An 11,168-nucleotide genomic window follows, 5' to 3' on the forward strand; every position below is an offset into this window, starting at 1 on the left:
TTTCTTAAAAAAAAATCTCAACAGAAGAATAACTTGGAAAATTAAACTCATTATCAGTGGTGAAAATACTACTTGTTCAGTTTTAGCAATCCTGTAATTAAAAGCCACAGTTGACAGAAACTGTTTTTAAAAGAAAATGACAAAGGCACATGAATTTACAGCTTTGTTAAGGAATTGAGTTTCAACTTTACAAGGCTTTTTTGAATTGAGAATCTCTCTTTTGAAAAGCCTTAAAGCTGCATTAGTGGTAGATTGTGCAACTGAATACTAGTACCAACAACTTGCTTTGTGTTCTGTATTTATTTGCATCTGAGTGGTGCCTTAGTACAACTGCTAATGCAAACAGTTGATGTCCATGCTTTCATTAACAACTATTTCTGAAATTTATTAGATAAAATATTAGTGGCTTGCACTGACATGATTTGACATAGCTGTAGTAGGGTAGAACTGCTGCGTAAGCTTAAATCTGGAGGTAAGTCAGGTTTTATATATTTTTTCCTTGAGTATCATGGTTATCAACTGTATCTAATAACATGAAGCAGTAACAGTAAATTTATTCAATACAGTCCACTAATCAAGTAAACGAATGTTTGGTATTCCAAAACAAACATTTATTTTTCTGACATGACAAAATATACCCCAGACTTTGAGGTACCATATAGTACAATCATTCTGTACTGGACCAATTGAAAGCACCTTCATTAAGCTCTGCGGTTGGATAGGTCTGTGCAAGATAACACTATTGACTGAATTTTCCCTCTCCAGTTTTTTCCCCCTATGCCACCTGGAGAGGATCTCTGTCTTTCTCAGACACAATGATGTTGATTTTGTTCTGTAGGTGGATGGTGAGTGCCTCACGCAGCTCTGACAGGAAGCCTCGCTCAGTGTTACTGTGCTCACACAGAATAACACTTATCCCATTGGCAACTGCATCCAGCACATCATGGTGGGACATCTCTCCTGCCATTTTGAGAAAGAAATGTCACGGAGATCACAAATGGTACAGTTCAGGTAACCAGGTCTCTGCAATGTATGGAGCACCTCAGCTAAAAGGCTGGTGATGTAATGCAGTATGGGCCATAATGGAAATGCAACACAACCTGCTCAGTAGGAAAGTGGAACACTCTTGTTCCAGGGTCCTTTGAAAGACCCTGTATGCAGCTGGGTCAAACCACAGAAATTCCTTGCCATCTTTGAGTAGTAGTTGTAAATTCTGCCAGTTTGGGCAGAAAATAAAAATGCTCAGAGTGGTCTGGAAAGGACAGAGGAAAGCAGTTCTGGGTCAGCTCTGCAGGGCTACACACAAGGGGGAGAAGGGGCAGCAATTCCTACAGAATGCAAGGCAGCCTTCACATTGCTGTGTCACGGGGAATAGCTGTCCCACTGCTGGAAGAGAGAATAATGGACTAAGTGGCCCTTTGGCTAGACACACTATGGAGTTTCTTTGGAAGGTTCTGTAGACTACATTATATTCTGTTTTGCATTAGGGAATTCTGTAGGGAATACAGGAAATATATGTTGGCAAAGGAGAAATACACAGAATGAAAGTTGCAACTCACTGCCATCAGCACTGATTTTGCATTGAGATAAATGCTGTAAATCAATGTTTTAATTCAAGTATCTTTCACTGTGCCACACTGCCAATTGATCCACGTTATTCCTACTTTAATGGTAGTTTGTCATTCCAATAACTAACCAATTTTTTCTCAATTATAAATAACAGGTAGTTCTTTGTGGTCAAGTCTTTCAAAAGCCAGTCAACCCTCTTATTTTTTGCTGAGGTTTGTTTTTTTTCTCTAATGACTGTTTTTTTAAAAATAATGAAACAGCAGTCTATTACCTGTGAGATACACGTCAGCTTCTGTTCCCTTCAGGACACTGCTCCCAGAACCAGCACATAGAGCAACTTTCTTCACTGGTGATTCTGCAGGATACAATGTGCCACAGTTAAACTCCTTCCCCTTTGTTGAGCCCTCATGTGTGTATTGCTAGTAATTGTTTCAGTTAACTGCTACCTTGATTTTAGAGTCAATGTAAATTTGTTGGAGGAAGAGACACATCTGTCAGTTTGAAAGAATCATGGGCCTATAACACCTCTGACAATACAACAAAATCCTCAGTGATAGATAGATTTTTTCCTAGGGGCTGGAAACTTTTTAGAAAACTCCAGTACAGAGGCTGGCTGCTGGTGACCTTTCTCCTAGTGAGGTGTTAGTTGGGTTTCTGAAGTCTCTAAAAGGCCACTACTCTTTGCAGGATTCGTGTTCCACCACCATTAGTTTCCCAGCTAATGATGCCACTAAGGCAGCACTTTGCCTCTGAGATATACTGGTTCCTAACTTTCAGCTCTCAGAAGGCCTGTCTTAATGCAAGCTGAAAGCTGCTCCGTGCCAATAAAAATTGTCCATCTGCTGTGATTGCTAATTCCAAGTTATTACATATATGACAGCGACATGAATTTTAATTTTTCATATATATTACATTCACTAAGGAGAGGGGACACACAACACAGGGAGTTTTCAAAATCTATTAAGGTTTTACAGTATGTTGCCTTGCAATTACTGTTGATTTAAGTGGAGTCACACCACATCATAAAAAGTCTTTGAAGTAGTTTGGGGATTTTTAGTGCAATTGTCAGTCTAATAAGATTTCTGCCTCCTAAATTACAATGAGCTCTTAACAAATTTACTCTCACAAATTCTACCAGCTGTGGTCCTTGGATTTTAGGATAGGTAGCTGGGATAAGAGGATGTTTACTCCACATCTTACTAATGACCCCACTGTTTGAGCTAGTTTACCTTCTTTATCTTATCTTTCATCAAAACACTGTTCTGTGTTCATAATGATACTATGAAGTGTCTTATTCTTAAAGTGCTCTGAATTTTAACATTCAGTCACAAAAGGGAACATACAATCAAACAGTACACCTTTGTGCCTGATATCCTGAGCAGGAAAAAAAATTAGTGATTATATAAGTTACAAAAAATTATATCTTTCATTCAACTTGTACTGTCCTCCTTCACCACATTAACCTATAGAATACCATTAAAATACAGATAAGATTCTTTTCATATGACTGTGAATTCTAAGATGATGTTTCTTAACAGTGCTTCCTAGTTCTTGGAAGTAAACCTGGTGAAGACAGCAGTGTTGTCCACTGTCATGCACCCACTGCTGCTCCCTGTGTTCCTGCAGTGCCAGCCCCGGCAGGCAGTCTGGCTAACTGCCCATTTACCGGATCCCAGCCCATTTACCGAGCGTCCTGCCCGCCCCAGGGCCAGGAGGATCACAGCCCATTTACCGGATCACTGCCCATTTACCGAGCGTCCTGCCCGCCCCAGGGCCAGGCGGATCACAGCCCATTTACCGAGTGTCCTGCCCGCCCCAGGGCCAGGAGGATCACAGCCCATTTACCGGATCACTGCCCATTTACCGAGTGTCCTGCCCGCCCCAGGGCCAGGCGGATCACAGCCCATTTACCGAGTGTCCTGCCCACCCCCAGGGCCAGGAGGATCACAGCCCATTTACCGCATCCCAGCCCGTTTACCAAGTGTCCTGCCCGCCCCCAGGGCCAGGCGGACGTGGGGGAGCCCCAGGTGCCCTTTGATGCGCCCCACTGTGTCTGACAGGGAGAGCGGCTCGCTCAGGGTGCACAGGCGTCCCATTCCAGTATGGGGAAGAAGAGGCTGAAAAAAAGAGAATTACTGTGAGAAAGTCGACTCCAGATGCTTGCATTGCTGTCCACACTGTACAGGATGAGTATATTGGGCTTGCAGGAACAACACTGAACTTTACAAAGAAGTATGTATGTGATGTTCTCAAATGTAACATATGAACTATGCCAGCCATTGGAACTGATTTAAGAATTAGTACAGGCCACATAAATAGTTTGATTGCTTTGGAAAATGGGTGTGGCTTCAAATTCCTAAATGCCAGTATTTCAAAGCACTGGGGTAGCACTGGAAAGATATGATGCCACTGACTACTGCATTTCAGTGTTTAAGGTACTCTGCATTTCAGTGTTTAAGGTACTCGGCATTTCAGTGTTTAAGGTACGCAGCTCCCACAAGTAATACATTGACAGGAAGTAACTTTGTGATTTTGTTACCTTCTGTAGTAAAAGAATCTCGGTCTTGTGATAAAGAAGGCTGTTCTGGGACAATAATGCCACCACCTCCAGCAGTGCTTTCTGAGAGCAGTTCAGACTGACTCGTGTTTGTTCCTCACCTTCAACCCTGAGGAAAGACATGCCTGGTGCTTGTTAAGATAGATAAAATTTTGGCATTGTAATTACTATATTACAGCATTACAATTATTATTTTATCCCAGTTGCTGTTCTACTGCTGAGAAAGAAAAAAAAGGCAGCATTGTAATTTCAAGCCTAGACTTGTCTTGGAAGAAACAAATATGGGAATTTAACTCAAATTTCCTGTTACTACTCTTCTTTAACAGCCCTGATCTATGTGATGCTAGACTTGAGTTGCTATTACCATTTAGCATGACATAGATTGCCCAGAGAGGGACAATTATTCCTTAAGTTTCTCATTCTATTGCTGGAAAATACAGCAGCAATGCACAGAGGAACAAAATTACTAGAACAGGAAAATACAATTACAGCAACTTATTGTTTCAAACAACAGGAAGAATACAACACCAGAGAGTGGAGCAGATACCTGACTGGGAGAGTAGTGAGACAAGAGATCTCTGGGATGTCTTTGATTTTGGACAGGACTGCATCCAGATGCTCAGCATCTGCACAGAATTCTACCCGGTGAGTGCCCTCAGCTGGAGAGCTTGGCGCAGTTGATGGATGCAGTGGGACAGAAGTGCAGGTGCCTGAGGAAACAGTACAAGATTGCTGGCTTATAAAGCAGGGTAAGTATTCTAACACTGCTTTAGCATTTATGTTTAAGAGATGTGGCACAAAGATGCAAATTTTGCACTCAAATCCTTTTTTCCTGACCAGAACTGAGGGCTTTTCATTCTCCTGTCTCCATTAGGCACAGTCTATCTTAAGTCCAAAGAAGCTGATGGATATGTGTTATTTGCCATTCTTAATGCCATCAGTTTCATCCTAAGGATTGCACAAAACCAAAAAGAGTTCCTAGTTTGTATGACAGGCTGGAAAAGACACAGCTATTGTAATCTGTGAGCCACAATACAGGATAAAAATCTAAAATAATTTCTCATAGTTTAAATACTTTGCAAACATTGAGATCTTGTACTTTAGAAATGAAAGGTGGTGATTTAAAGTCAGTGATATCATTGCAAACACAGTGGACAATAAATATGCTCCACCAGTTCCAGATACATCCAATATAGAGTCATGCATCTGAAAATATCCTCTTGTGTTTGTTATAGGGTATATACCACCAAGATAAATGTCCTAAAATGTATTTAAGGTTACAGTACCATAAAAATATTAGGAAAAATAAAAACAGTACTGAAATCACACCTGTGAAAGCTGGAAGGCAAATGATGAAAGACCCCACCTAAAATAGCATATATATCTTTAATAATTTTAATTTGTTTGTTCTTAACAGAATCTCACCCAGTCCCTTTGTTAGCCAGTTATTAACTCCGTGAGGTATGGCATCGTACGCCGTATGTGGAGAATAAATCCCGATTCTGTTCTCCAAGGCTCGGACCACCAGCCGTTCCTTCCAGGTTTTCCACGTTACTCGCTTGAGTGGTGCGAATATAGGAGGGTGGTAAGAAAGAACGAGGTCCGCTTTCTTCTGCACTGCCTCCTCCATCACCTCCTCAGTGAGGTCGTTAGTGAGGAAAAGGGTGTTCACAGTGTGGGGAGGACTCGGTTCCACCAGCAATCCCACATTGTCCCAGCTTTCAGCCAGGGCGGGGGATGCGAAGTCATTTAGGGCAGAAACGAGCTCCCGGAGGTTCATGAGGGCGCGGACGGGCGGGCGGCCCAAGGCACAGACGCGGTGGAGAGGCGGGCGGAGCAGCGGCATGCGGGGACCTGTGCGGGGCGAACACAGGCCGGCCTGAGCCTGGGGAACCCACCGCCCAAACAGCGGTCACGGCCGCTGGGGCTGCGGGCGCTGCCCCGCTGCCGGTCAGTGCGCCCGCCCACCCCCAGTAACACCCGGTACCACTCGGTAACACCCGGTACCGGGCGCCCTCCCCGGCCCGGGGCTCCCGCGGCACCGCGCTCACCTCCCGCCGGAGCAGGGCCGGCGCTGCGGGGCGGGACCTGCGCTCGGCCCCGCCGCTTCCGCCGCGCTCACGTTCCGCCGGGTGGGAAGTGAGGCCCGCGGGAGAGCAGCCGCCTCTCCCCGGCGGGGGCTGGTCTGCATCAGCCCCGGCAGGTTAAGGCGTTCTCGGAGCCGGGCGGGCGGAGCCCACCTGTGCCGTGCGCGGCATTTCGGTGGCGGTTCCTCGGGCAGGGAGGGAGCGGTAGCTGCGGCTGCCCTGGGTGAGGGGAGCCGGGCGCAGGTGGGTTGAGATGGGGACACGGGGCCGGGGCTCCACCGGTGAGGGCGGCTGTATAGAGGAGCTATTACCGCGTAAATCTCTCGGCTTCTACACAGCCACGGTTTTATTGCTGGCATTCTAAGCACTTCATTTGAAAATATTACAAATATTTAAAAAATCTGATTAGGTGCAATTACCTGTTTGTTGCAGGCGCTCACAGCTGTCACGAGTTGGCCCCAAATCACACTTCTGTTAGGTAATGGTATGTGACTTTTACTTGGGAATTTCTGCCATCTCCTATTCTGCCAGCTGCCACAATATTTGCAAAAACTGATTGCTTAGTAAAAATGTTCATCCTGGGAAAAAGTTTTTGCCCTCTTCCCTGTTCTCTACGTGGTCTTTTTCTAGTTATTTTTCATATTTTATATGCTGCGTAGTTGCTTAATGCAAAAATTTAGCCACAGAGTCCCTGGAATGGCATCGTAGAAAAGTGTGGTGTAAAAACATGTAACCAACAAACATTTTAGAATCAAAACCAAATGGGGATTAGCAGGAAAAAACCCAACAAATTACTTATGTTATGTTTACAGGAAATTGCTGTATAGAAGGCTACCTCAGATTTTGATGAGCAGGCATGGTAAGAATAAAAGCACATTTTATATGTTTTCTGAAATGGTCATCTCTTGGAAAGCGAATAGCTGCTCTCCATCTCAAAGGAATACATGTTTTACTCTGATGCTGTGAGGAGTTTGTAATGAAAAGTTGAGGGTTTTCATTTCAAACTTATAAAAAAAGATACTGTGAAAAGGAAAACAGGTTGATTTACATCAGTCTAAAACTTAATTATACTTTCACTTTAGAGATCCCAGATTTTAATGCTACTTTGGCATGTATTTGATAATCTAGTTTGGTTTTTTTTTGCCACAGAAGCATTAGTCTAGTTGCAAGAACATACCTGTGCTTCAGCATATGTAAACCTCTGTACTAATGGGCTTTTAAAAGTATAGTAATTTGAGAAATAGAGATAAGACTATATATGTCTTAAACTGATCATACACCTTCTATAGCATCTTCATGGACATTGTGGACAGCTGTCTCCTTTACTTTTGGAGCAGTATGCCAGTATCAGCATCATGCTGATTTTTATTAGTTTTGCTGTAGGGTTATCCCCACAGTAATTGTTTTTGCATAGTTTAGCACTTCCCATAGAAGCACTGTGATATATATGGCCTGTAGAGATAAATGTGATTAGGTCATTGGGTAACTGGTTTTAAATTTTATGAAGGTGACTTATAAATTCTTAAGAAAAGCGAGTTAATTTGCAGATTTACTTGTCTGTGAAGGCACATTATATATGCTGCCATTCAGAACTATATTTATTAATCAAAGGGCTGCAGACATCAGTTGCTTCTCTAGTTATAAAGCAGTGAGGTATGTGCACCATCCAAAATAGATACAACCTTGATTCTTCACCTTTACTCTCAAGTGACTGAGTAGGTGCTGTTTACAAATGAATAATGTATTTCTGGAGTGTAACAGCATGCAACAGCTACTGCATTACCATGGCAAACTTGATTTGTCCTGAAATGAGATGAAACCAAGTGCTTTCTGGTGATTTTACTGGAAATGTGGATTGGTTGTGACAGTAGCCTTGCTTATGGCCAAATGTTGAAACAGTGGTTATATGCAGTGCAAGCTTGTTAATGTTCTTGATGGGGCTGGGAAATAAAACAGTGTCTGTTAATATTTTATTGCTGATTTAATTATTGTTTTCTGCCTTTTGCTCAGGCTGTCACACTGCATACTGATGTGGGAGATATTAAAATTGAACTATTCTGTGAGCGTACTCCAAAGACTTGTGAAGTAAGTCATGTACCAGGAGTAGGATTGCCTAGTGGTGAAACAAAGCAGTAGAAATAGTGAAGACTGTGGAGGAGGTGAAGTGGCTTTTGCAATTTCACCTTTTCATGTAATGCAATACCAACATTTTAAGGTGGTGCAGTGTCTGTTCCACTTTGGAACTTGTGCACTCTGTCTTACCGCCTGGACTTTTCATGCCTGTTTCTCTCTTGATAAGGTTTAGTTAAGGGTGCTTCTTTTGAAGTTCCAGCATCTCCCAAATTGTCCTTCGCCTTTAAGGGGAAAACAGCACCTAGCATGGGATTCCCAAATTTCCATGGGTTTATTCATAGCCTCACAGACTTGATTTTAAGTTTGAAAGAGTGAGACTCCCTCACAGTTTGTCAGGGACCCCAGTTTTGAATTTTTGCCATAAACTGAAATTGAAATACATGTCATTTATGTTATGAAAAAGCTGAGGCATTAAGTTATTGATTACAAATTTACACATGCCAAATAAAATTGTTGAATGGGAGTGATACTTGAGAGCATGTCTTAGGCTTCTTGCTTCTTCCTCAAGTCAGACAGCCTTGCACTGAAAGCTTTTTATTCTTTGTGTGTGTGTGACACTGTCAAAGGAGTTTATTAGCTATGATCTGTGGCACTACTCTGTGGAATTCGCATGGTCACAAAGCAAAGCAGAGGTAAAAGCATTGGTCTTGCCAATGCTGTAATTTTAGTAAGATAATACTATTTGTCAGTTGTTTGTTAATATGGTTTGTTTGATTTTTGTAGAATTTCCTGGCTCTATGTGCTAGTAACTACTACAATGGATGCGTATTTCACCGAAATATAAAGGGCTTCATGGTTCAGACAGGGGATCCACTAGGTAAATTCTTGTCTGGGTTTTTCTGTGGAAAAAAATGTGCATAAAAATAAAATGTAAGGAAATAAATAGGAATTATGGGTATTAAACCCCAAATGTAAGTAAAGTAAAAATATAAGAGTTATTGTATTGTTGATAAGTGTTTTTTATGATGAGATTATTTTTTGTGGAGGGCTTACAGAAGTGCAGACATTACCCCAATTTTAAGTAATCACGCATTCTACAAACTTGAGTTTTACCAACTGTTCCCACTAAATATGATGGTTCTGTCGACTAAAGTAGAAGCAGGTACTACTGAGCTTTGTGTGGTTTCTGCCTGGAAGGCTGCATCTAAAGCATTTGGAGAAATGTCCCAGACAGTGTCAGCTGTTTGGGAGAAAAGCTGATTCAGTTGTGTCTGTTCATACTCATACTGAATTTAATTTGAGGATGTCAGTGTTTTCTTCTGCTGCTTAATAGGTTCCTTATATAGAGTTATGTCTTAGTGCAGTGTCAAGGAACATGCCTCAAACTAATTGCAGGCTGTCAGGGTCTTTGTTGTAAAATGCTGTAACAGAACATAATTTCTGGATTCTTCAGTCTGAAAATCCAGTGATTTCTACTGTGGTGCTTCTTTTTCAGGCACTGGGAAAGGAGGTAACAGCATCTGGGGCAAGAAGTTTGAAGATGAATTCAGTGAATATCTAAAGGTATTTCTGTGCTCTCAATATGCACTTAAACTTTCATTTGAATTTTCTCTACAATAATTTTCTCTTGGTTGGAGAACAATAGCTTATTATTAAAATAGGAACAGGCATTTCTGTGTTTGGCAAGTAAGGCTTGAGGGTTTCCATCACAGAAAACAGAAGTAAAAAGAATTTCTGAAAGCATTTTTCATACACTGAAGGCAAAGAAGTAATTTTTCACTGTAAGAGCCATTTTGAGGAGCTAATTACTGATTCTGATAGAATATATTAGCAACCAAGATTTGCTCTTAATAATGGTATTGAGGAAGAGCTCTAAGTCATAGAGCACTTTGCCCAGGTCAGTTCTGGTTTCACAGATGTGTATTCATGCTAAGGTTTTTCCCCTTGTTCAGCACAGTGTCCGTGGGGTAGTTTCCATGGCAAACAATGGTCCCAACACCAATGGATCACAGTTCTTCATCACTTATGGCAAACAGCCACACCTGGACATGAAGTACACGGTGTTTGGAAAGTAAGTGATTCAACTGCACACCTCTGTCAGAGTGTGGGAGGGATCTGAGTATTTCAGGGCATGAGCAAATGCTTGAGAGCCCTGAAATACTCAGAGTATGAACTTCTTCTCAGAGTCCATTATGGATTAGTATTTCCTTTCAAAATAGATTATTGGCCGCATAAAATGTTTTGGTTTTCTTATTTTGTATCATTTGCTTGCAAAGTCTTTGCCTTGGGATACTTGACTGTAAAGTGTTTTGAGATACCTCAACTGTGAAATTTAAATCATTATTAGAAGGCAATGTCCAGAACTTGTGTTTTTCTTGTAGAGTTATTGATGGCTTGGAGACCCTGGATGAGCTGGAGAAGCTGCCCGTGAATGAGAAAACCTATCGACCTCTTAATGATGTTCGCATTAAAGACATTACAATTCATGCCAACCCCTTTGCTCTGTAGCCACAGAATGGTGCAACACATTCTTGCAGAGGCTGGTCAGATAATTCCCAGATTATGGGCTTTAAAGAGCCATCAAAAAGGGTTACTTCAGCTGGATCATATCTTTGCTTATTGAATGCAGAATTTTCAGAAGCTTTAACATTGTTTGGGAGTTGTGACAGAGAAGTCTTCTGCTTCAGAAGCCAGGTTTTCCAGAGTATCTTCCAGCATTTGGATTTTTAAGCATTGTTTTTTATACTTGTAAAATAAAAAAGCTTTAATTTTTTTCCTAATCTTTGGTTTTTGCGTTATCTTTCTGAGTGATGTTATGTTAATGCAATGTTCTCTGCTATAATTTCATGCTACCAGTTTTGTGCAACTTTCTCATAAAGTGT

The 11,168-nt window shown here is 41.7% G+C and overlaps 2 protein-coding genes across 8 annotated transcripts; one reads left to right on the forward strand and one right to left on the reverse strand.

Moving 5' to 3' along the window:
* Nucleotides 1-589: 589 nt before the first annotated feature.
* NIF3L1 (NGG1 interacting factor 3 like 1) lies at nt 590-5,996 on the reverse strand. The gene is made up of 6 exons (XM_063162415.1): nt 5,552-5,996; nt 4,674-4,836; nt 4,109-4,235; nt 3,548-3,686; nt 1,841-1,924; nt 590-960 (listed from the first exon to the last, which is right to left on the reverse strand). Exons 1-6 carry the CDS (start codon nt 5,970-5,972, stop codon nt 776-778), a joined length of 1,119 nt encoding a protein of 372 aa, XP_063018485.1. The 5' UTR covers nt 5,973-5,996; the 3' UTR covers nt 590-775.
* Nucleotides 5,997-6,238: 242 nt separating this feature from the next.
* PPIL3 (peptidylprolyl isomerase like 3) lies at nt 6,239-11,066 on the forward strand. 7 transcript variants are annotated; one of them, XM_063162421.1, is made up of 8 exons: nt 6,271-6,329; nt 6,646-6,697; nt 7,026-7,072; nt 8,224-8,298; nt 9,070-9,163; nt 9,782-9,849; nt 10,239-10,357; nt 10,668-11,066. In XM_063162421.1, exons 3-8 carry the CDS (start codon nt 7,070-7,072, stop codon nt 10,792-10,794), a joined length of 486 nt encoding a protein of 161 aa, XP_063018491.1. In that variant the 5' UTR covers nt 6,271-6,329; nt 6,646-6,697; nt 7,026-7,069; the 3' UTR covers nt 10,795-11,066. The 7 variants fall into 7 exon arrangements, with proteins under 7 accessions (XP_063018489.1, XP_063018496.1, XP_063018491.1 ...); XM_063162419.1 differs by lacking the exon at nt 6,646-6,697 and having other exon boundaries at nt 6,239-6,329; XM_063162426.1 differs by lacking the exon at nt 6,646-6,697 and having other exon boundaries at nt 6,246-6,325.
* The last annotated feature ends 102 nt before the right edge of the window (nt 11,067-11,168 follow it).

The sequence above is a fragment of the Melospiza melodia genome, chromosome 8 (assembly GCF_035770615.1).
Source record: "Melospiza melodia melodia isolate bMelMel2 chromosome 8, bMelMel2.pri, whole genome shotgun sequence".
NCBI classification, from domain to species: Eukaryota; Metazoa; Chordata; class Aves; order Passeriformes; family Passerellidae; genus Melospiza; species Melospiza melodia.

Excerpts from the sequence above, each read along its gene's own strand:
- NIF3L1 (XM_063162415.1), bottom strand. The coding sequence starts at position 5,972 with ATGCCGCTGCTCCGCCCGCCTCTCCACCGCGTCTGTGCCTTGGGCCGC. Across the intron at positions 4,236-4,673 it reads CTCACTACTCTCCCAGTCAG|GGTTGAAGGTGAGGAACAAA; the intron begins GTATCTGCTCCA and ends GTCTTTCCTCAG. Across the intron at positions 961-1,840 it reads AGCTGACGTGTATCTCACAG|GAGAGATGTCCCACCATGAT; the intron begins GTAATAGACTGC and ends TCAAAATGGCAG.
- PPIL3 (XM_063162419.1), top strand. Across the intron at positions 9,850-10,238 it reads AATTCAGTGAATATCTAAAG|CACAGTGTCCGTGGGGTAGT; the intron begins GTATTTCTGTGC and ends CCCCTTGTTCAG. Across the intron at positions 10,358-10,667 it reads AAGTACACGGTGTTTGGAAA|AGTTATTGATGGCTTGGAGA; the intron begins GTAAGTGATTCA and ends TTTTTCTTGTAG.